Consider the following 22,851-nt stretch of genomic DNA (forward strand, 5'->3'; position numbering starts at 1 on the left):
CGAGAGCCTAATCAGGCCACAAGTGCTGCTTCTGATGTGCATATTATGGAATGCTGAGTCGGCTGCAGATAGAACAACAGGGATTAGCCGACAGCCTTTTGATGCTTTTCACCATGAATGGGGTAAATTCATAGTCTCACCGCCCCAGTTGGGAGGGTTACTTTTTCATTGATAGGCAGTCTTCTAGTAGATGCTACCTTGGTGTTCCTTTGCTGAATCTTGCTGTTTCTTTGTTTATCTAGCCGCAATTTTTCTCTTGAGAATATTTGGTGGGGGGGGCGGTTGTGTGTGCTCTTGATAATTTATTTATTTTCTCTAATTCTTTCTGTCCATTTAAATTAAGGCAAATCCCCCTCTATATCCAAGTGTCACCAGCCACTCTTTAATATCCTCCTTTCCCTGATGTGAATAAGGAAAGAACAATTGCATCAAAGTGGTTTTGAGGACAGATATTATATCAGTTGGGCATTCACCATAATATTTAAATTGAGCATCCAGGTTCAGGGGCAGTCAAACTCTTAAGAACAAGTTGCTATGGACAAACCATGGTTTCCCCCTGTTTCCTTCATGTCCTTCCCAAAGGCCTCTGGTTGGCTGCTAACAGAAACAGGATTCTGGCCTCCTTCAAAGTGCCATCAGCCTCATTGGGAAAGGAATCTGACATAACATCTCTAGAATTTCCAGACCTGGTTGTAGCTGCAGTTAAGTCAGGCACAGTTGCAGCAACCAGGGAAATAGGAAAGTCTGAAAGCAGGGTGCCATGTCAGAGGCCAGTCCAACTGCTCTGCAAAGTAAACATGCAAAAGGGGACCTCACTCCCTGCATTGCTAGTATGTGTGTTACTGGTAGAACTGAACCAAAGTGTCATGAAATTTGAAGGTTTGTGTGGTGTGAAAGCCCAGTTTGCAACTATTTTTTTTTGGGGGGGGAGAGTTTGCTATATTCAGCTATGATGAGTGCTGCCATTTTGCCAGACATTTGGGAGAGCCAGCCAGTTGCCTGGGCAATCCAGGAGTATCTCCCTGTCTTCCTGTGCTCCACTGTATCTCAGTGCTGGAAAGACAAGATGGCAGCACCCATTGTGGAGGTGAAAGAAATGAATTTGAAGATAAATTGGACCAGGATGTCAACACAATGGGTCTGTTTAGTACCCACATTCAAATTCACAAAAGTGTACTCTTTCCTCTTTCAACAAGCCTTTTAAGTTGAGACCTATTCCATTCTGCATCTGTGCTGGAATTGTTTTTAATATGTTTTTTTATTTTAAACAATATGTTTTTAACCCTTTTTAAAAGATATTTTTAAAGCTTTTTTTTAAAAAAATGTTTTTAAAGTTGTTTTGTTTTAATGTATTTTAAGGTCTGTTTTTATGATGTTTTGATGTGTTTTTAGCGCTCTTGTTTGCCACCCTGGGCTCCTGCTGGGAGGAAGGGCGGGATATCAGTCAAATAATAAATAAATAAATAAATAAATAAATAACAAAGCAAGGAAGTTTGCAGGTTAGCATTGGCGCAGCTGTACTTCATCGGTCAGGCGGTGAGGAACGCATCACAATCTCCATGAAAGTAGAATGCAGGGGGCAGCTTCTTAGTGTCTAAGCCAGGGGTGGAGAACTTGTGGTTCTCCAGATATTTTGGGGCTACAACTCCCATCGGCCCTAGCCAGCATGGCCAGTGGTCAAGGATGATGTGAGTTGTAGTCCAACATCATCTGGAGGCCACAGGTTCCTGGTCTAAACAGTGGACAAAGGGTAGCTGAGGCGCAAGGATTAGTTGCTGAAATGCCCTTTGTCTGATGGCCAACTGTTCCCTTCCTCTCTCTGAATGCGCCTTCATCCACTCACATAGCCCACTTTCTAAACTCTTGCCTCTTTTTCCTACCAGACTCTGGATGGGCGCATTGTGGTGCGCAGCCATGCACGGGTGTCTTCTCTGACGCTGAAAGCCATTCAGTACACAGATGCTGGGGAGTATATCTGCATAGCCAGCAACACCATAGGGCAAGATTCCCAAGCCATGTACCTGGAAGTTCAGTGTAAGTGGGCACATTTCAGTATCACTCCTGCCCCCTGCGTGCAGGTTCTGCCTTCTTCCACTTTCTTCCCTCCTTCCCAACACCCAAGCCCACGGAGCGTTTGTATGTGAAACTTAATAGGGCATTGGTAGTGGCCGTGGCATTCTGGGTGTAGCAAGCAGGGGTCATAAAGGTGGGAGAGGGACACAGTGATTGGGGTAGGGTGGGGTGGGAGCTTGCATGGAATACACAGAGTGAGGAGGGAGTTGGGGAGACAGGAAGAGAAGGGTGGTAGGGTTGCCAGGTTCCTGGCCTGAGACTGATCCTGTATCTTTAGGAGAAGAGAAAGTCAGCCAAGTGCAGGTGTTCTTGCAACCCTGTAATGGGAAAAACCACAAGGTGGAATTCTCCCTCCCCCCTGCAGAACTTTTAAAGATACAAAAGTCCTCTTGGAGGCTGGACCTGGCAACCAAAAGGTGTTTTGTATCTTTAAAAATTGTGCAGGGAGGAGGGAGAATTCCACCTTGTGGTTTTTCCCATTACAGGTTTGCAAGAACACCTGCACTTGGCTGACTTTCTCTTCTCCTAAAGATACAGGATCAGTCTCAGGCCAGGAACCTGGCAACCCTAGCTGTGTTATGTCTACAGCAGGCCTCTTCGGCATCTCTTGCTAGTGCTTTTTTTACATGCTGCTCTCTCCTTCTTCCAGATGCCCCAAAACTGCAAGGTCCTGTTGCTGTTTACACCTGGGAAGGCAACCAAGTGAACATCACCTGCGAGGTGTTTGCTTACCCGAGTGCCGTCATCTCCTGGTTCCGGGATGGGCAGCTGCTACCGAGCTCCAATTATAGCAACATCAGGATCTACAACACGCCAGCGGCCAGTTACCTGGAGGTGACACTTCCACTGCACGCTGAGTGGGAACATGGGTTGCCAGGCTCAGGGCCTGAGACTGATCCTGTATCTTTAGGAGAAGAGAAAGTCAGCCAAGTGCAGGTGTTCTTGCAACTCTTGAATGGGAAAAACCACAAGGTGGAATTCTCCCTTCCCCCTGCACAACGTTTAAAGATACAGAAGACCTCTTCGAGGCTGGGTCTGGCAACCAAGAGGTCTTCTGTATCTTTAAAAGTTGTGCAGGGGGAAAGGAGAATTCCACCTTGTGGTTTTTCCTATTACAGTGTTGCAAGAACACCTGCAATTGGCTGACTTTCTCTTCTAAAGACACAGGATCAGGATCAGACCATGGACCTGGCAACTCTAGTGGGCACATGGGACAAACGTGGATTCATGGGGATGCAGAATCCCTTCGTCAGCGCAGGGGGAGGCTGCTTGGCTTGACCACACAGCCTTCCTTACAGGTGAAAGGTGAGCAAAGAGCAGAGATGGGGGGCCTGTGGACCTCCAGTTGTTGTTGGGCTGCAGTCAGGTGTGCTAGGAGTTGGAGTCCAATCATGCAGGGTCTCCACATGACGAAAGTCAAATGGGCCCTCCATAGCAAGCACCAAAGGAATTTCCCGCCGCAGGTTGCCTTTCTTTATGTGAATATGGTAATCATGGACCAAAAGCAATTCAGTCAGATTTAAGACCACCATCAAGAGGGCCCCATACCATATATTTCGAGTGGCCCTGACCAGCTGGCCTATTGCACAGGGATTCTCAGTAGCTTTAAACTGTATTGACTGGTCTTAAAGCATTTCCATTCCGTCTCCCAGACAGGCTCTGCTGTCTGCAATTGAAGAACACAAGAAGGGGCCTGCTGGATCAGATCAAAGGTCAATGTAGTCCAATACCCCTCTTTCCCACAGTGACTAAGGAGATGCCCTTAGCAAGCCACAAGGAGAGCTTGAAGGCAGGAAGCCCCCGCTGCAGTTGCTCCCCACATCCTGTGGCAGTGGGTTCCATAAGTATATTCTGTGCTGTGTGAAGAAGTCCTTCCTGGCCTGGATCTCCATCCAATCAGTTTTATTGTATGACCCCAAGTTCTAGTGTTATGAGGGCAAGAGAACCATCTCCACACAATGCAAAATGCTGCAAATCTTTATAACATCCTACCTTAGTTGTCTTCCCCCCCCCTTAAATGCTTTATTCTTTCCTACTAGGGAAGTTGTTCAAACCTCCCCTGATCAATTCCCCCTTTTCAGGTGACACCAGATTCAGAAAATGATTTTGGAAACTACAACTGCACGGCAGTCAACCGGATTGGTCAGGAGTCCTCGGAGTTTATCCTTGTGCAAGCGGGTGAGTCATCCAAGCACTACCCATGAGGTCTAGATACTTTCCTCTCCCATTTTTTAAAAAATGAAACTGCTCTGCCTTATAGGCTTGCAGTTGCCTGTTGACTTTTTAAATGCACAGATTCCCTGAATCCTTTGGTAGAGCATCAGAACTCTCAAAGACGCTACACTGAGCAGTTTGAAAGATTTCTACATTGTGGCCTTAGCCCCTAAGCTATGGCCCTAAGTGATTTACTCACATGTTTCTTCTTGAAGGGGAATCTGGAATTATTTTGTCAGGTGTTCCCTGCTAACAGGTCAGAGGAGAATCTGTGCGTGCTGTGCAGGAAATGGGTGTAAGGAGCAAGAAAGCTGTGGTCTATCTCCTTCCTTTTGAGGGTAACTTTGCTTCCCTGGAGGCCTGGCTCAAAGCCAGAGAGGTTCCTGAAGGATGCTGTGAGTAGGAATGGGGGAGAAATTTGATTCTGTCTGCATTTTAATAAGAAGCTATCTAATTTGCACTTCACAAACCACTACACAAACTTAAACACAATTATTTTTCTAGTTTCCCTTCTCCGAATTTTCCAGTGCAGTTCTCCAACCAAATGATGTGTACAAGAATGCATATACTAGGATAAAATGTGCATAAAAATGCATATATTAGTGAAAATAATATACCAAAATGCATTATTTTAGGGATGATTGCTTACAGATAATGTGTATATTAGTCTGTATACAAAATGTGTATATTAGGAGAAGTTCATACTAAAATGCTGGCAATTTTCATGAGGATTTCTTTTTTTAAAAAAATGCAGATAGGTGAGGAAATGTGGAGAACTGAATTTAAGATTGGAAAAATAAGAAACTGAGAACCGAAACTGACACTTTTGTCCATCCCTAGCTGTGAATGCAATCAAAAGGCAGCCTTGGGTGGGGGAGGGGTTCCTGTGGCCTCTTCAGTTCAGGCGTCTGTGCCGCAGGGCAGCGGGCACTTGGGAAGGTAGCTTCAGGATGCACCTGCTTGTTCATTAACACCTGTATCAGAGGTGCTGTTGGTAGCAGCCTGGAGCAGGGCTGCCTCTGTGGTGTCCCCAGTTGTGAAATACACTCTCCATAGACACCTGGCCCTGTCATCCTTTTGGTGCCAAGTGAAGCCTGTTTTATTCTCCCAGGATTTTAGTGGATAATTATATTTTGTTTTGGTTCTGGATTTATTGCTGGTTTTAGCTGTTTAATTGTTGGTGAAACTTGAATTGAATATATGTATTCTGTGCTACAAAATGTTAGTTGTTTTAGATGATGATGATGATAGCATTTTTTTTAAAAAAAATCTTTCTATAGTTCTTTTAGTCATCTCACAAACTTTGTCTGAAAGTGGTCCAAGAAACTCTTAAATACATCAGAGAGCTGCACATCAGAGAGTGGCCCAAATCCCTTACTGGCTCAGGCCAAACAACCTGGCCTAACCTAGATATTCTTAAAGAGGGCAGCATTTGTCACATGGCCTACTAGGACCAAGGATGGTTCCAGGTGGTCTTCCCACAGCTCTCTCCTTTGACTAATAATTCAGTAGCAATGTGCAAAGCTCTCTGGCTCTCTCGCACACATGCACACTCACATGCACGGATGCATCCCCTTGGGTTCAGCAACTGCCATCTTTGCCTCTTGTAAGCCTGAATCTTGGTTCTTACTCTTGACAATCAAGTACTACAGCCACTCCCACACAGAGCTTGTTCTAGGACTGGACCAAACTTGGGGGGAGGGTGCCGGGGGTGAAAGAGCTGCCTTTCCTCTTTTGGACTTTTCAGGGGAGGGGAGAGTCACAGTTTTGCAGGGTGAAACTTGCCAGAGCTCTGATCAGCTGACAGCTGCCATATTTTCTTTTCCAGTGCAAAGGGGCGTTCTGAGGGGAAAAATTGTAGTCGCCATACAAAATACCCTGTGTGTGTCCTTGAAGTAGGTTGCGAGTATGTGTGAGTGTGCAAATTCCAGCCTTGCCCTGTCCCTGTCCACATGCGTACCCCTCCTGCCGAATTTCCAAGCAGCCCCCTGATCTCGTCGTTTTGCCCCCACTTCCTTTCTGCCTCAGACACGCCATCTGCACCTTCCATTGAGAGAGTGGAACCCTACTCGAGCACGGCCCAAGTGGAATTCGATGAACCCGAGGCCAGTGGCGGCGTGCCCATTCTCCGGTACCAAGCAGAGTGGCGAGCACTGGGGGAGGAAGACTGGCACACCAGGATGTATGACGCCAAGGAAGGTAGGGGATTGAGCACTGCCAGCCATTTGTTGGTCAGCTGGTTAACCTTGAAGAAGCTCTGTCAGTTCTGGACTCTGGATGGGTGCCATGGAGAAATAGCAGAGCGATTGTGTTGGAATTCCTTTCTTTGTAGCGTCAGATTAAGGAAATCTGTTCCTGTTACCCCACTGTGCTCTATAGTTGAGATAGGCAATAACTGTGAGCACCTGTAAGGCCACACTGCTCAGTCTCTGGCTTCTCCTGTTAAAGATCTTCACATAGCAAGGCTGGAGAAGTCTGTGTCCAAAGGCAGCTGTTTTGGCTTGATAGTTTGACTTGGGCCTAGTTTTGACAGGCAGCAGGTGAAGCGGTCAACTTGTTTCTGGATTTTACTACCTTAGCCTGCAGATGGAAGTCACCTGATGGAATTGCTGCCTCCCCCCCCAACTAAATACAGTAGGGCCCCGCTTTTTGGCGTTCCGTTAATACGGTGCCAGCGGGGCGATCAGCTGGAGGGCGGGCTGGAGCTCCCCGCACACCAGCTGATTGCATCGGAGGAGGGGAAGATCAGCTGTAGAATGCTCCAGCTGATCTTCTCCTCTTCTGGCACGATCAGACTCCCGTTTGAGCTGATCGCGCCTGAGGAGGGGAAGATCTGATCTTCTCCTCCTCTGGTGTGATCAGCGGGTTAGGTTCCAGACCCCCGCGCTACAGCTGATCCACTTTTCGGCAGTTTTCGCTTTCCAGCGGGGGTCTAGAACCTAACCTGCCATAGCAGTGGGGCCCTACTGTAGATAAATGACAGTGTAGAAAGCAATCATGTAGAGAAGAAAGCTCGGATAGAATTATTCCCCCAATGTTATTTTTCCATGTGGAGGGAATGTATTTTGTACGTTACCAAATTCTTCCAAGCTACACAGGAAGTGGATTGGACTGTGAAAGACCAACCCAAATTGTGTTTGCGTTTTGACAAATTGGTAGAGCAGTATAATATCTCATAGAGGAGGTCAGGTCTCCTGCTCCCCTGGTGCATTCGCTATAGCTGCCCAATTTCCCTGCTTTTTAAAGTTTGATAGAAATATCTGTTGACTATAGGTACGTTCTTAAACCAAAAGGGTTTTTGCCTATTAGTGAATGTTCTGCCTTAACTGATGCAGTACAAAAACAGGCTGAACCCATCTGCTTTTTGAGATAATTAGCCCTTGGTATGAGGCAGCTTTTCCTATATCTTAGGGTTTAGAGATGACTACGTACAACCCAATTTGACTGTTGTCCTAATGTTGTTCTCATTACATGGATTGTATTTAGGGGTAATGACCACTAAGCTTGATGCTACCTCTGATAGGCTAATTAGATGCTAACATGAGGTAAAAGAACCATCAACTTGTGACAAGATCAAGGTCTTCCGACCTGTTTCTCATCGCTCCTCAGAAACAATAGGAATGCTGTTATTTCTACAAAGCGGATTTCACAGTTCCTTAGACAAACAACGGAGACTTGTGAAGGGCTGCAAGAGGATCTGTCTAAAATACTGTGGAATTCTCCGCGCGCGCGTGTGCGTGTGTGCGTGCGTGCGTGCGTGCGTGCGTGCGTGCGTGCGTGCGTGCGTGCGTGCGTGTGTGTGTGTGTGTGTGTGTACGTACGTACGTACATAGAAGGGCTTAACATCAGATAACAAATATTGAGTTAATTAAGAAACCCCATTTAGGGGTGAAAAATTAGCCCTTTTTTCTGGCTGATGGGAGAGTCTAAAGTTTGCATATTCAACATACCAGCAAATAAAAGTAGTGCCCCAGTTTCTTTAATGTCAGGATGACAGGTGCCCCCCTCCTTCCACCACTCCTGCTCTTCCCTCTCCAGGTCCTACACATGTAAGGAAATAACGCTGATGAGTGTGAAATGAAATGTTTTCAGTTATGGATTAAACGTTCCTCCTCTTTTCTGGAATAGCCAACATGGAGGGCGTGTTCACCGTCATAGGCTTGAAGCCAGAGACAATGTACGCAATCCGATTGTCTGCAATCAACGGCAAAGGCAAGGGCGAAATCAGTGGTCTCTCCGAGTTCAAGACACAGCCAGTTCGTAAGTAACCCTCCTGCTCTTCCCTGCTTTTGCAAACTTGGTCCTTCATTTTTCCTCCCTGCCTCTTTGCAGTATCCCTGCCGTGCATGGATGGCGCCTGTTCCTCTTGCACGTCTCACTTTGATCTTTTCCAAAATACCTGTCCAGATTTCTCTGATTTAACCAGGTTGTAACATTGACCCACTTCTATTGTTGTCTCTCATCCTAAGGTCTTTTCTGTCCCTTCCCCCCTCCTCCTCCATCAGGCTGCACTCCCAGCTATTGTGTATGGAAACAAGGGTTTCATTGTTCAGGGGGATTATGTGGCTTAAAAAAACACACACCTAGCCCTCCCTCCTTTATTGTAGCTTGGCACAAGTCATGTCGCCCTTGTGGTTTAGGGGCAGAGAAGAATCGACCCAGCTTCTTCCTGGCACAGCTGCAAGATGGTAGAAGGATGATTTTTGTCCAAGCATTCTCAATTATGAAGTATGTGGTTGAGTTTTGAGTCAGCCTCCACTTAAGGACCTGATGGCGCCTTTACTTTGCCTGAGCCCACAAATACCATCACCACCCACCCACGCAAATCCTAGGAAAAGGTAGACATAAAAAAGCCTGCTGGTTCAGTTGAATGGTCCAGCTAGTTCAGCACCCCGCTTTCCACAGTGACCAGTTAAATGCCCCACAAGCATGGCTGGAAGGAGAACAGCCGTCCCCTTCTGTTGCTCCCCAGTAACAGATACTGAGCGGTGTACAAGCCTGGTTGTAGCATCATGGCTAGTAGCCATTGATAGACTTAACAGCGTCCAAGGATTTGTCTAATTCCCTTTTGAAGCCAGCTAAGGGAGTGGACATCACTGCAACTTGTGGCAGAAAAATCCATAAATTAATTGTGCGCTTTGTGAACAAGTACATCCTTTTCTCTATCCTCAGTCTTACCACAGTCGGCCTCATTAAATTGTCACTGATTGAAAAATATTGTTGGAGCGTGCATGAAAACTTCAGCTAGCTTGGGAGAAGGATTAAACACTATAATCAGAATGTCATAGTGGTATCTGTATTATAAACAACAGTGTGTGTGTGTGAGTCAGCGAGTGCTCCACTATGGCTCCTACTTACAATTTCCCAACATCATGTGCTCACTGGAACCCTTGCCCATATGTGGGCAAGGTTCAAAGTGAACAAGTGGGAGTCAAATTGCAAGGTCTTGTTGGGGATTTTGACACTCTCCCAGTTGAGAATGAACCTGTCCATCCTCCAGCTCCTTTCTTCTTTGAGAGACAAGTGGAGTAAATTGAGTTGTTTGCAGACTTTCTTGGTTCACAGTTTTATGGCAGGTAATAGGAATTCAACTCTGTGAGATTAAATGTAACACAACATGGAGAAGTAGGGGTTTTACTTATACCTGGATGTTCCAAATCTTAAGTCCTTGCCCCTCCCAGTTTCCCTCAGACCTCTACATAATCAGCTTGCTCATGTGTGGATGGGCTTCTTTCTATCCCCCCAACTTTCCCACCTGGTTTTCTCTGCATATTTCTGGAAATGATCAAGAACAAACCCACCCCACCTCTCCTAGTCCTGTTCAGCTTAGTGCTGCTCCTTACATGCACAGGGCCTTGCAGCAAAGACCAGGTGGTGCAGCCACTCTCCCGCTCCACCAGTTCCTCCCTCTCCGATCCACCTCTGGGAGGCTTTGGGTGACAGTTAGCTGTTGTGCTCCTTTTTCCTACAAACTATCCAGTGCACAGATAAATTGCCACCCTGGGCTCCTACTGGGAGGAAGGGCAGGATATCTGTCAATCAATCAATCAACCAATTAATAAAATGGAAACAATTTCCCCCCCTTGTGCTGCTGTAACTGCCCAGTTTGACTCTTCTTTGCTAATCTAATCTGTCTACCTGGAAAGTCTGGCCTCAATGCAAGGCCCACTCACTTGTTTTAAATTTCCCGTGCCTTGTGCTGTCACCTCCTTTATTTTCATCTCTCTTACATCTTTTCTTTTTTGGGGGTCTATGTTTGTCTTTTCATCTGTGTTTCAACCATGGGGAAACCGCAGGCACTCCACCGCCACGTAAGTGCTTCTGAATTCTTTCTCCTGGAGTGCTCTTACCCTAACATTGGATGTAGATTTAGCCCTTTTTAACTTAGCATTTCTCTCTTCTTTTATAGTTTTTTTTACCTTCTTTATTCTTGTGCTTAGAAGTAAAGTAGCTGATAAAGTGCATCTTCTAATAACACTGACACTAGAGTAGCCATTGTATTTTTTCCGGTTAACACTACTGTTTGTAGAAGTTGGTCGAGAGGCTGACGCCTCCTTCTTCCCCATCTCCAAAGCATGCAGTGTTGTTCGTATCTGCATGTATGCCTATTTCACTTGCAGTGTTGTTGTTTCTCTCTCACACACACAAACACACACAGAAAGAGAGAGGGAGGGAGGGAGCTGGGGTAGGCAACGTTGAACCCCCCCCCCCCAGGCTGTCTCCAACAGCACCTTCTGTGCTACTGGGTGATAACTCACCTGTAGGAAGTCGGGTATTCCAGAAGAATAAGCTTTGTGATCCTGACAGAGCCTTAGCGTGCAGAATACAGTCAGGGAATGAGAGATGTTGTGCGTTACCAGCCCTGGTTTTATAGTGAAAGGGACTTCAGAGTCCAGGAGCAGAAGAAAGAACAGCAGAAGTAGCTCATGAGTAGATAGAGGGAAGGTGGCTTGTGCCAGACTCTCTTTAATTTAGATTTGTGCATATATATTAGAAATAAAAGTTGGAAAAGACCATGCAGCCCTGGCTTGGAGTCGGGAGTTGTAGTCCAAAATATATGGAGGTCACCAAGTCGGAAGAGGCTCCACTGTTAGGTTTAGTGTCAAATGACCCCTCTTTTCCCCTCCAAATTCTGAAGAAACATGGACAGCCTTATTTGGGGTTCAGTTCATTGGCACTTGACAGATTAAGGGTGGAGCTATTTGCAAGCCCAAGAATTTCGGAAGCCTGAATCTGACATAAGCAGACAACCTTGATGGGGCAGAGGAAACGAAACCATCTCAGACCTGTTTATGACCCCATCCCGCCCCCCTTCATTTTTCCTCCCCCCCCTCCCAGTGCCAAAACTTCAACAACAAAACTTGGCCACTCTAGCAGTTCTGTCAGGTTGCCCCTTTATGGTAGCGTTGAGCATGATCACCCAAATTCAGTGCTACGCTGCTGAGGACTCTGTCGTGATAAGAATATAATAAAGAAACACCTCTCAGTGACTGGACAGAGAACTTCAGTTTTTAGTCTTCCATGGGCCAGAATCCAGGAAACTAGTATGTACGTAATTAGACCATCTTCCTTAGTATGGTTTACACCTTGGCTCTTAAACCAGTGGCCCTCCAGGTCTTGTTGGACTCTATGTCCCATCAGCTCTAGCCAGCATGGTCAGGGAAGATGAGAACTATAGTCCAGGAATACGTGAGGGCCTCCACAGGTTCCCCATCCTTACTCCACACTGACTGGGACCAGCTTGCCAGGATTTCAGCCACACAGAGTTCTTTTTCCAGACCTACCTGGAGATGCCCAGGATTGCAGCTGGGACTGTCTACATGCAAAGCATGCTTTCTACCCTGAGCATGTCCCAAAGTGAGAGCTGCAAATAGAATAGAAATAAATGGAGAAATCCTATATTTTACTGTCTCTGAATGTATTTCTCCACCCCTCACCCCCAAACATTGCAGTGAAGACAGGAATTCTTGTTCTTTCTAATTCAGTTGGTTTTCATGTGAAAAATGAGATTGTTAAAGAAAAGCACTTTTAAAAAGTGCCCGCCAGTGCCAACTCATCCTAATCTTATATTGTATGTGGGGGAGGGGGGCTGTGACAGGGCATGAGTGGCTATAACAACCCTGCAATGTAGTCCACAGTGGTTGTTACTGTTATTAATTGCCTTCCATATATGTCCCAAAGTGATGTATAAAATTTAATAAAAACAGCTAAAATGCAGTTGCAAAAATAACAGAAGATGGGTTTAAGAACAAAACAAAATGGACACCTTGGCAGAGACCTTTTCATCCAGCTGGGAAAGCTTGATGAAAGAAACGACTTCCGTTGTTTCTGGAAAGTGCAAATAGTTGTCCCGTGTCATACCCATACAGGAACACTGTTCCGTAGAATGGGCAGCCACACTAAAAGCCTTTCTGCTCTTGAGTTACTGTGGAGTGGGCAGGTTAGAGGGGGAGTGAAGCTGGTTCGGATTTCCAGCCAAAAATATTTCAGGTTGCAAGAAAAGTTCATCTAAATTAAATTGGCCCTCAAGCCTTCTTCCAGCACCCAACTGCACATAGAAGCCTTGTGCTCCGTTGTCCTGCAGGGAGGATTTCTTTTTTAAAATGAAATGAAATCACATTTTTCACAAGACCTAGGTTAGAAAGAGCATGAACTATTGCCATCGCTGCTAGCTTTTATTTGTTTGGGGGTGGGTCACCCTGCTGCCCAAACACAGCTAGATTTCTCCATGGTTGTGTATGGACACTTATTATGTCTTGCCTGGAAAAATATGGATCTAAAAGTTCTGGAAGTCTGTCTGACCACGGTGAGTCTAGTAATTAAACCTGTGGAAGATTACAGCCAGTCTAGGATTTCAATCAGAGCATCAGTCTAGGATTTCCATCAGAGCATCACATAAGAAGAGCCTGCTGGATCAGGCCAATGGCTCATCTAGTCTGGCATCTTGTTCTCACAGTGGCCAACCAGATGCCTCCTATGGGAAGCCCGCAATAGGACTTGACTGCAGAGAGCACTCTCCACACTTGTGATTCCCAGTAACTGGCCTACAACACCGGAGACAGAGCACAGCCATCATGGCTGGTAGCCATTTAGCCTTTTCCTCCATGAATTTGCCTACTCCTCTTTTAAAGCTATCCAAGTGGGTGGCCATCACTGCCTCTTGTGGTAGCGAATTCCATAGTTTAACTCTGCACTGTTTGAAGAAGGACTTTGTTTTGTCTGTCCTGAATCTTCCAACGTTCAGCTTCATTGGATGTCTACAAGTTCTAGTCTTATGGGGGAGGTAGAAAAACTTTTCTCTGTTTTTCCATTCCATGCATAATTTTACACATTTATATCATGTCACCTTTTCTGTAAAATGTCCCAAGTGCTGCAGCGTATCCTCAAGGGGAAAAGCTTCAGTATGTGACATGCTTGAACGTTTGCTTTGACTCTACAGCTGGGTTCCGTTGTGAACCACTAAAGGCAGGGAGCAGGTGACACCTCTTGGCTTTTAAGTGAACTGGCTGTGCCACACGCATAGATTGATAGTGCATGTGCAAACTGTGTGAATGTTTTCACTGGCAAATAAGGACATGAGATTCTTCTGCTCCACTGGAGGAAGCCTAAGATCCACTTAGTCCGCTTTCCAAAAATGACCAGCCAGATGCTTACAAATAGGGAGCACCCCTTTCCCGTTGTCTATTCAGTATGTTGTCCTTGTATAAGGAAGTTCCGTTTAGCAGACAACAGACATAGATAATAGCCACAGATTGTAGTGATGGCCAATTTTATGTGGCTCATTTATGGACATCCAATTCAGATAGGGTTCATACTGTATGGATTCCCTCCCCCCCAAAAAAGAGTGATCAAATGGATTTCAGAGGCTAGAAGGGGAAAGTGATGGGGACGCTTTGCTCACAGACTGATTGGGTGGGGTCATTCCAGCAATAAAGTGGCTATCCGGTGCAGCCATGTCTGGAAGTAATGGATTGATAGCAACTCACTTTCAGCTGACTGGGCACTGCAAAGAACTTACAGCCAATAATTGCAAGTCAGCAGCAGTACAAAGGGTGGGACTGGAGGGCAGTATTTCAAGAAGGCTGCAGGGCGTTTGTGCAAGGCATGATGTTTGGAGTAGGGTGGTGTGAGACAGTGAGGGTGTTCCTTGGCTTGCTCGCAGAATCATAAGGCTGCATTTGCAACCATTTTGGCTTCAGTGTAATCTCCCCCTTTAAGAAAGCAAGCAAGCTTGCTGTCAACCAGTGCCAGATGGGAACTGCAAAGCAGCCTGCTTCATTACAGAGCTGCTGATTGCGGTTCAGAGAGAGCACATGGCCAAGGAACGGCAGAGGGAAGATGGTGTGAATCCTAAATTCTGATTGAGCTGATAACCTTTTGCATTTAATTGCCAGAATGTTGTTTCTTAAATTTTGCTGAGGAGTTGTTGTTGGGGTTTTTTTCGGAGGGTGGGAGGGAATGCATTCCATCACCAGAAGATTCCCAAAATAGCAATGCTTTACTATGATGTGACTGATGAGAAATTCTGTTCCTTCAAAATTAAAGGGGGGAGGGAGGGAAACTTGTGAAAGGTTTGGGAGCACCTTGACTTCTGAATTTTCTCGTAAGTGAAAGAAGCTCAGGAAACATATGAAAGGGTAGAGATATACTTACTGTGGTGCCGGTTCCAGTGCGTTTCCACCTCTCTTTTCTGAAAACGGGCACACGATGTAGTCAAACACTGCCCCTTTTAGCTGTAAGACCTTGTGGGATCAGCTCATTTGAAGGGGAGGGGTAATTCAGCTTCCAACGGATTTCGAAACTGATCAGCAGATCAACCCCTCCAGATGTGGCCAATGGAAACGCTTTGCTATGGGTGACTAATGTGCTCACAGCTTAAGTGTTTTGGAATGCTTCGTATATATTACCCAACAACCCTTACAACCATCCTGTGGACTGGCATTGTTTTTACATATTACCAGCAGGCAAAGAGGGTTTGCCAAAGGTAGTTTTGCAGATTCAGAGGGACCTTGAATGGGGGTGGTGGTTTCCATCTCAGTATCTTAACCACTCTGCTCACTCAGTTCTCTCTTGTTGGGATGTCCAGCTGTAGCAAATCTGCATCAGGATTTCCCACAGCTCTTCCTTTTTTGCTGCCAGGTGGACTTCTTTGGTTAGCAGAGGGACCTGGGATGGGGCAGATGACCCTCTGTTCTAGTAACATCCACACAGGCAGTTCTGAAGATGGAAATGGGCCATTTCCCTGGAATGAGAGCCTCTTATTCTACCCCTCTCCCACTCTCCTCATCTCCTTCCATGTGTGATTGATTGATAGATTGCATTTATATACCGCCCCATAGCTGAAGCTCTCTGGGTGGTTTACAAATGTTCTTGGAGAGTGAGGCATTTAAAGGAACTTGGGTTTGTTAGCCTGAAGTAGCTGTACACAGAGATGACCATAAAGGAGCAGAGGTTGTGTTTTGAAGAGGATATTGGGGAGCTGCCACGAACACTAATAGCCAACTCAGTTCTGTGAGTGTTGGTCCTTGGGGAGCCAAAATGGTACCACCACTGGGGCATGGGGACCAGTCCCTCAGAACACAGCCCAATGAGCATGCAACATAGGCACAGAATACTGACTAACTGTTGGAGTTGGGCGTGGGGGGCATTGGGAACTGGAAGGGGAATGGAATGGTAAAGAGTTGCTGAAAACTCAAGCAGGAGCTCTCTGCACCACAGTATTTTGTTGCAGAACCCCCTTTTCCCTTTTTCTTTTGCCAAATTCTGTACAATTGTAGCAGTCTTGGCTGGTACCTTTTTTGAAGTTTTCATTCCACAACATTTGGGCTGGTGGGTACTGGCCTAAGGAGGACCCCCAGGCGGTAGAATGCAGCTGCTGTAACTCCTGCTTTCCCAAAGAGGCAGGCAAAGACTTCCACCTCTGGGAAGAGTGCAAAGCTGTTAAGAGTGTTAACTTCAATCAACAGTTTCTCAATATTTATTCAGCCTCACAGCAGTCCTCTGTGGGTCAAACAGCACATGGGAAAACCCAGGCATGCTTCCGAACAAGGCAATTAAAATAATGTCTAGTTTGACCCTGAGATAGGTTAGCCTGAGGGAGAGGGTCTGTCCCACGATCAACCAGGGAGCTTCCTGGCTGTGGCCACATTCACACTACATATTTATTCCACCATTATTCCACTTTAAAGAATCATGGCTTCCCCCAAAGAATCCTGGGAAAAGTGTAGTTTGTGAAGGATGTTGAGACCTGTTAGGAGACCCCTGCCTCTCCTCACAGAATTGCAATTCTCAGTGTGGTTTAACAGTCATTTCCTCATACCAGAGGACTCTGGGAATTGTAGCTCTGTGAGGGGAATAGGGATCTCCTAACAGTTCTCAGCACTCTTCACAAACTACACTTCCCAGGATCCTTTGGGGGAAACTATGTCTGTTTAAAGTGGAATAATAGTGGAATAAATGTGTGGTGTGAATGTGGACTCAGTTGGAATATGACCCTGGCTCTCCTCAGCGCAGTCTTCTAACCGCTATACTGCACTGGCTCTATTTATTTTACGAATCCTGGGTGTAAATGTTCTTCAGTCATTACCATTTCCTCATTAGGCTCTCACTCACTCTCCTCTGCCTTCTTATTTTCCTTCATAATTTGTCTTTGCGCCAGGCTTCACCTTTGCGTGTCCTATCTATCCTTCCATGTTTCCATAGCAACCCAGCATCCTACTGAATCTGAAAACACAGAGCCAGCCCGTGAGTAACAGGAAGGCTTTCCCTCCACCCTCCCCTCTTTCCCCTCTCCTGCCTGTGCCCTGAGCCCCTCAAAGACCTTTTCAAAACTGTATGGCATGCAGCACAGTGCTCGATTAGGAGCAGTCGGTATGCCCTGTCCCACTGTGTGTGGAGCACAATCCGGCGGGTAAAAAAAAGGCGTGGTGCCCTCCCTAATCCCTTTCTCCTGGTTGTGTTGCAGAGTGGAGATATGCTGGCATTTTGCTTTCTGTGTTTTTAACACTATCAGGAATTCACACCTATTTTATCAGGCTATTTAGCTATTCTAGGATGGCTTCCCCCTTCATAAGCAGCCTGTTGATCTTTCTCTCCCGTTGCAGAGATGAAAAACTAGATTAGGCTTAATTAAAACGGAACAGGGTAAATTTGGGAAGTCTCAAAAACAAAAAAGGTCCAACAATATCTGATGCTTCTCCAAGCCTCTGAAGCCTACAGCTGTGACCTTGTGTGTGATTATCCAAGGAAAGTTCTCGCCATTTGACAGTTTTGGGACCCTCAGTAAAAATTGCCCCATCCATTGGTGGGTCCCAGTGGGAAAACATCCAGTATTCACATTGGATACGGACTGGCTATTACCTCTTCTTCATTAATACACAATAACCTCTTAAGAGTTGCTTGGAAACAGAAATTCCTTCACTTGGAATTAGCCCTTATCACATCTTGTTAAGTCTCCATATGTCTCATAAAATGGCCACTGAAGGACGAGTCTGGTTTTGCTAGGCCAAAACTCATTCTGCCCGAGCAAAACGCACCGGCATCTATGGCTGAGGTGAGATGCAAAGCCAGATCTCACAGTCCATGTCCAACTTATTTCCCCACCAAACTGTGCCATGAGAGCTAGGAACCCATTTGCTTAAAAAAGAAAGAAGAGACTCATAAAATTCCAGTTCCTTGCTGGCAGTTGTATTCCATAGTTCATAAATTAGCATTCCTGACTCAGAAGGAGTTGCAGGAAAACCTCTCTGTGCTGACATGGCATGGAATGTGGTTCTTCTAAATCATTTAAACATCTAAAGCAAATACATCCTTTGGACTGAGAGATAAAGTGAAGCACATTCCATTTGATAAAATGTACACCTGTTAAAAGCCCCTGCCTTGTGATGTTGCCCTTTTTCCTAAGGATGATCCTTGAGGTGTGCATGACTAACTGCATAATAATTCTCAGCTTGCTTTGGGTGCCAGCAATTTGATGTGTGTCTTTGCAGATGCAGTTGGTTTGCTTGCAGTCGATCTACATTAGAACTTCAAAAACCTGCACGGACTTTCTTTTTTCCTAATATGAAGGGGGTGGGGCATACTGCTCTGCCACTAGAGTTGTATCCATCAGAGTGACCAAGGTTGATTCATTCCCAAAGCTGGGCTTGGCACCTTGCATCTAAAATGCCCTTGCCCGGCCACTTGAGGAGTTAGAGCCCCTTGGAACATAAGTACCTCACAAGCTGCCACCTGAAAGGTCGCCCCACATATTTGAACCAACGTAGACTTTAAAAAGTATGGCAGCTGGACAAAAGAGAGAGAGAAAGAAAGGGAAGTGACAGCCTTTTTTAAGGTAATTCTTGTGAGGCAGGCACACACTGTGTCCCCTATCCCTTCGCCATGGGACTAAGGCACACAACAACTGGTTGAGGTTGAAGAGTGAACTTTGTTGATTAAAGCAAGCAAGTGGAGTTGGCATGGCAGTAGGGCGAGGTTCGTTTCCATTCTGTCTGCCCACTCCTTTTTGAGGAAATACTGAGGCAGTCGGACCTCAGCAAGCAGTTGGGAACGCTTGGGTGTTGATCAGACAAGGCGTCTGCCTATCCGGCTGTAATCCCGCTGTCCAACCAGAGGTGGGGGGGGAGTATTGCTGAGCTGGATGAGGCCAGGCCCTTCCCAAGGTAGGGGTGTGGCCAGAAAGAACCCCACAAGACCCCTTTTGGGGGTCACCCTTATGTTTGATCCTGCCCAGGATTTCCTCCTTAGGTTGGGGCAGGAGAGATGGATGGCTAACAATTGCACTGCAAACTACTGACGGATAGGCAAAAAAACCTTCTCAATTTGGGGCTGATTTGATTGAGAGGAAAAATTCCTATCCAGCCCTGTCAACCAGTGACTCTGTTATTCACAGCTCAGTGACACACTAAAACAGAGAGCGGGCAAGTCAGCAAGCTGGTGCGCAAAGAAAGGCCAGTGACAAACAGGCCTAGCCTTTTAAAGCTTGACCTTGATTCCACCCCACGCAGGGCTTATCCACACAGGAGCCTCACTTCGTACTAAAAAAGCTGTTTTTACCATCGCAATAGTTTTTCAGGTCCACACTTGATAAATGGTAGCTTCAAATCCGCTGATTTCCTTTCACACAAGTAGGCGTTCCTCTGAAAAGGTTTAGTATTGCTGTTTCCTTGTGGCCCCGCCACCAATTTTACATGTTTACTCTCTCCAGGGTATCAATATTGCTAATAGAGTAGGGGAGGTTTTTTTTGTCAGTTTCATTGTTTCTTGTCAATTGCACGCCTCTCCTGGGGGTGCAATTGACATGAAACTAGAGGGAGGAGTGAGTGAAAGCCAAAGTAAGCAGTGGCTGCCACAGCTTTTGTTTTATTTATTTATTTGATTTCTATCCCGCCCTTCCTCCCAGCAGGAGCTCAGGGCGGCAAACAGAAATGCTAAAAACACTTTAAAACATCATAAAAAGACTTTAAAATACATTAAAACAAAACAACGTTAAAATCATTTTTAAAAAAAGCTTTAAAAATCTTTTTTAAAAAGGGTTAAAAACATTATTAAAGAAAACATTAAAAGCAATTCTAACACAGACGCAGACTGGGATAGGTCTCAACTTAAAAGGCTTGTTGAAAGAGGAAAGTCTTCAAAAGGCGCCAAAAAGAGCCTGCCCACTAAAAAAACATTGAAGCAAAGTGCCTACACATAGGAGCGCAGTGAAGCTGAGACAGTTTTTCCTTTCCTTTTCGCATTATAATTGGATTGGGTTGATAAAGATTTAAAGGGGAAAACTGGGTTATAGGTTCTGCTTCCCTGCAACGTCATGTGAACCATGCGAATTACAAAAGGATACAAGTAGCACCAGACACACACTAAATCGCTGTGTGGATGAGCCCTCAAGGCTGTTGTGGGATTATCCAAGATCGCTAATGATTCTGTGAGAGCAAATGCAGGTAAGTGGAGGGTTCCCCCTCCCATCACTCAGGAGGCTGTGTGCTGCTCCATAAATGCGCCCTGCACTTGGCACAAAACAGTCCTTATGCACCTCCCACATTCCTGAGCCTGGTGGCTTTCTTTTCCTTTAGCAGCTATTATTTCACAGAGAAGGAAAAACAGAAGAGGTGATGGGTTATATGGATAGATACTACCATAGCTCCACGAATGTGCGTGGCTTCTCATCTTGACTAGTGAGAAGACATCAAACAGCTCCTCAGATTTTGACATTTCCATTTCCATTAAGCCTGCTCAAATGCAACACTCGTGTTTCAAAAGCTGCATTAAAATGGAGCGTAGCTAGGACCCCCTCCTCCCTGCCACCACCACCTTGCAGAGTGTAAATATGAATTAGGCCAGTGGCATCATCAGGTGCAAAATGACACTGAGGGGTGAGAGGCAATCGGGAGAAACACCAAGACAAGTCGCAGACTGTTTCTCTCCCCGCTCCGGGATTTTGTTTTTCTCCTGCTGTCAAAAGCAGTCTGTGGCTGCTGCAGTCTAGCCCACCTATCTGAGAGCAAGCCCCACCAAATTTATTTGGACATACTTTTGAGTAGACATGGTTGGCATTGTGCTGCAAGTTACTTTTATACCTGGTCCTGTCAAATAATTATTTGGTGGGGCTTTCAGGGGCGAATAGGGGCCATGAAATTACTTTCCTCCCTTTCCTGTTTTCTTTACTGCCCTTTGTGTTTCATGGTGACCGTGGTCATAGCAATCCCCTCAGAGGCTACTAGCTGGTGGCTGCCAGAGGTAAGTTCTCTCCAAGCAGTTTGCCTCCCAATCTCCTGAATCCCCCCTTCCCTCTATTTATGTATTTTCTTACAACTTGGGTGGTGGTGAGGGAGGATATAAATTCAGTCCTAGTCCACGTATTTCACAGTCAATCTTAGTGGCCCATATGCACAGTATGCAACCATGTCCTGGTTCTTGGAATGCCCACAGATTAGTCAAAGTGCAGTGCCCCCTTGGAGCAGTGAAAGGGAAGCACACACTGCCACTGGATCCACCCTTGATGTCACACCCACCCCTGGCTCCATCCCCCTGACCCCTGTGCATTGAGCCAAGTTCCAAAGGGGGAACCTCCAAGAGTACAGCCAGTTCCACCTTCAGTCTTTTGCTCAACCCCATGGAAGTAGAGCAATGTGCGAAAGGGTCTTAGGCCTAATTAACTTCTGGTAAGCGGTTTAAGGTGTATCCTTTTGGATGCATTATTATGCTCTGAGCAGATGGGGAAAATGTCACCGAATTGGATGAAATAATACTCTAATTTGCTGATTCATTAATTAGTTGATCGCTGTATTTATATCCCACCTTCCCCCCCCCAGGTGGCTAAAAGCTATTATTTAAAGCAGAGTAGCCAGTAAAATGACATAAAAGCTATAAAACGTTAAAACAACCCAAAGCAGCAATGATGTTACACCACCAAAAAGTGGGAATCGTTTCATGCTAGTTCAGGGAATGTCTAATCTACTGCACACCTGCTTTAATTTGATGCCTGGTGGTGGACAGAGAGGTCAGCAGAGTCTTCTAGGATATCGTGTCAGAGAGGTAAGCTGTCAAGTAAGAATCAGTAAAGATTTTTCTTGCCAGGGCAAAGTCTTGGCCTAAACTGGACGCCATGATAGGCCCTCCTGTTGACAAGAGCCAGTGGGTAGTATGGGTGGGTGGAGCCGCTGTAGTATCTGTGATCCTTTGACCACTTTAAGAATGCTCCAGCCTGCATTTCAGGGAGTCACCACAAGGGGTATCTGTGCACAGAATTATGAGTTCCCAGTTCTAGTTCTTGGCATAATCTTGGCACCACCACTGAGAAGGCACCTCCTTTACATGCAGAAGGTCCCAGGTCAGTCCCCAGCATCCTTAGGTAGGCTGGGAATGTCTCTGTCTGAAATTCTAGGGAGCTCCTTGACAGTCAGCGTAGGCAATACTGAGCTAGATGAGCCTATGACCCAATTCTGTGTAAGGCGGCATCCTATGTTCCCCTTATGTTTGCAGGATGCAAGCACAGGAGAAAGCAATTCAGTGTATTGCTTTTTTCTTACCCCAAATTTTCAGGAAAAGGCAGGTTATACATCTAAATCAATACATATCAACATGTTTTGGAGTGGGAATGCAAGCCAAGTTCATCATGGGGCAGAAGTGCTCGGGCAGCTGATTCAATGCACAGCTACACGTCAACCAGGACTATCTGCTTGCACCACAAAGCTTGTGGAAGTCTTTTGGTTGCCATGCTATCTGGACTGACCAGTGAGCTTGCCTATGCAGTGAAATGGTTACATGACCTGTCCCTCCTTAATGATTTTGCTCAATCCTACAGACTTGCCCTGTGTTATTTTGGCTGTTTCAGCTGATCCTCAGCCAGTTTGTGCTGGAGGCACAGACCTCATCTGAGCACGTGGGGTTTCCAAGCAACCTGTATTTATCTTACTCTCCCTGCCTGACAGTATCCACAACAGCGCTTCTCAGACAAAGACTAATTTAATTGCCTTTTCCTCTCCCCTTACCAGGAGGTGTGTGGGTGGGGTTTGTTTGCTTGCTTGCTTTTCTGTCCCTACAGGGAGGAGATTTCATCAATAGGAG

At 45.9% G+C, this 22,851-nt stretch overlaps 1 protein-coding gene across 3 annotated transcripts in view; it reads left to right on the forward strand.

Annotated features, from left to right (window-relative positions):
• Positions 1-22,851, forward strand: part of NCAM1 (neural cell adhesion molecule 1) — a 223,497-nt gene that overhangs the window by 162,168 nt on the left and 38,478 nt on the right. For all 3 annotated transcript variants that reach the window (XM_061592241.1, XM_061592243.1, XM_061592242.1), the window contains exons 9-13: positions 1,884-2,034; positions 2,723-2,907; positions 4,155-4,251; positions 6,316-6,486; positions 8,416-8,547. In XM_061592241.1, coding sequence (XP_061448225.1) covers positions 1,884-2,034; positions 2,723-2,907; positions 4,155-4,251; positions 6,316-6,486; positions 8,416-8,547 — 736 coding nt within the window. The remainder of the gene's footprint in view (positions 1-1,883; positions 2,035-2,722; positions 2,908-4,154; positions 4,252-6,315; positions 6,487-8,415; positions 8,548-22,851) is intronic.

This window comes from Rhineura floridana, chromosome 12 (genome assembly GCF_030035675.1).
Source record: "Rhineura floridana isolate rRhiFlo1 chromosome 12, rRhiFlo1.hap2, whole genome shotgun sequence".
NCBI classification, from domain to species: domain Eukaryota; kingdom Metazoa; phylum Chordata; class Lepidosauria; order Squamata; family Rhineuridae; genus Rhineura; species Rhineura floridana.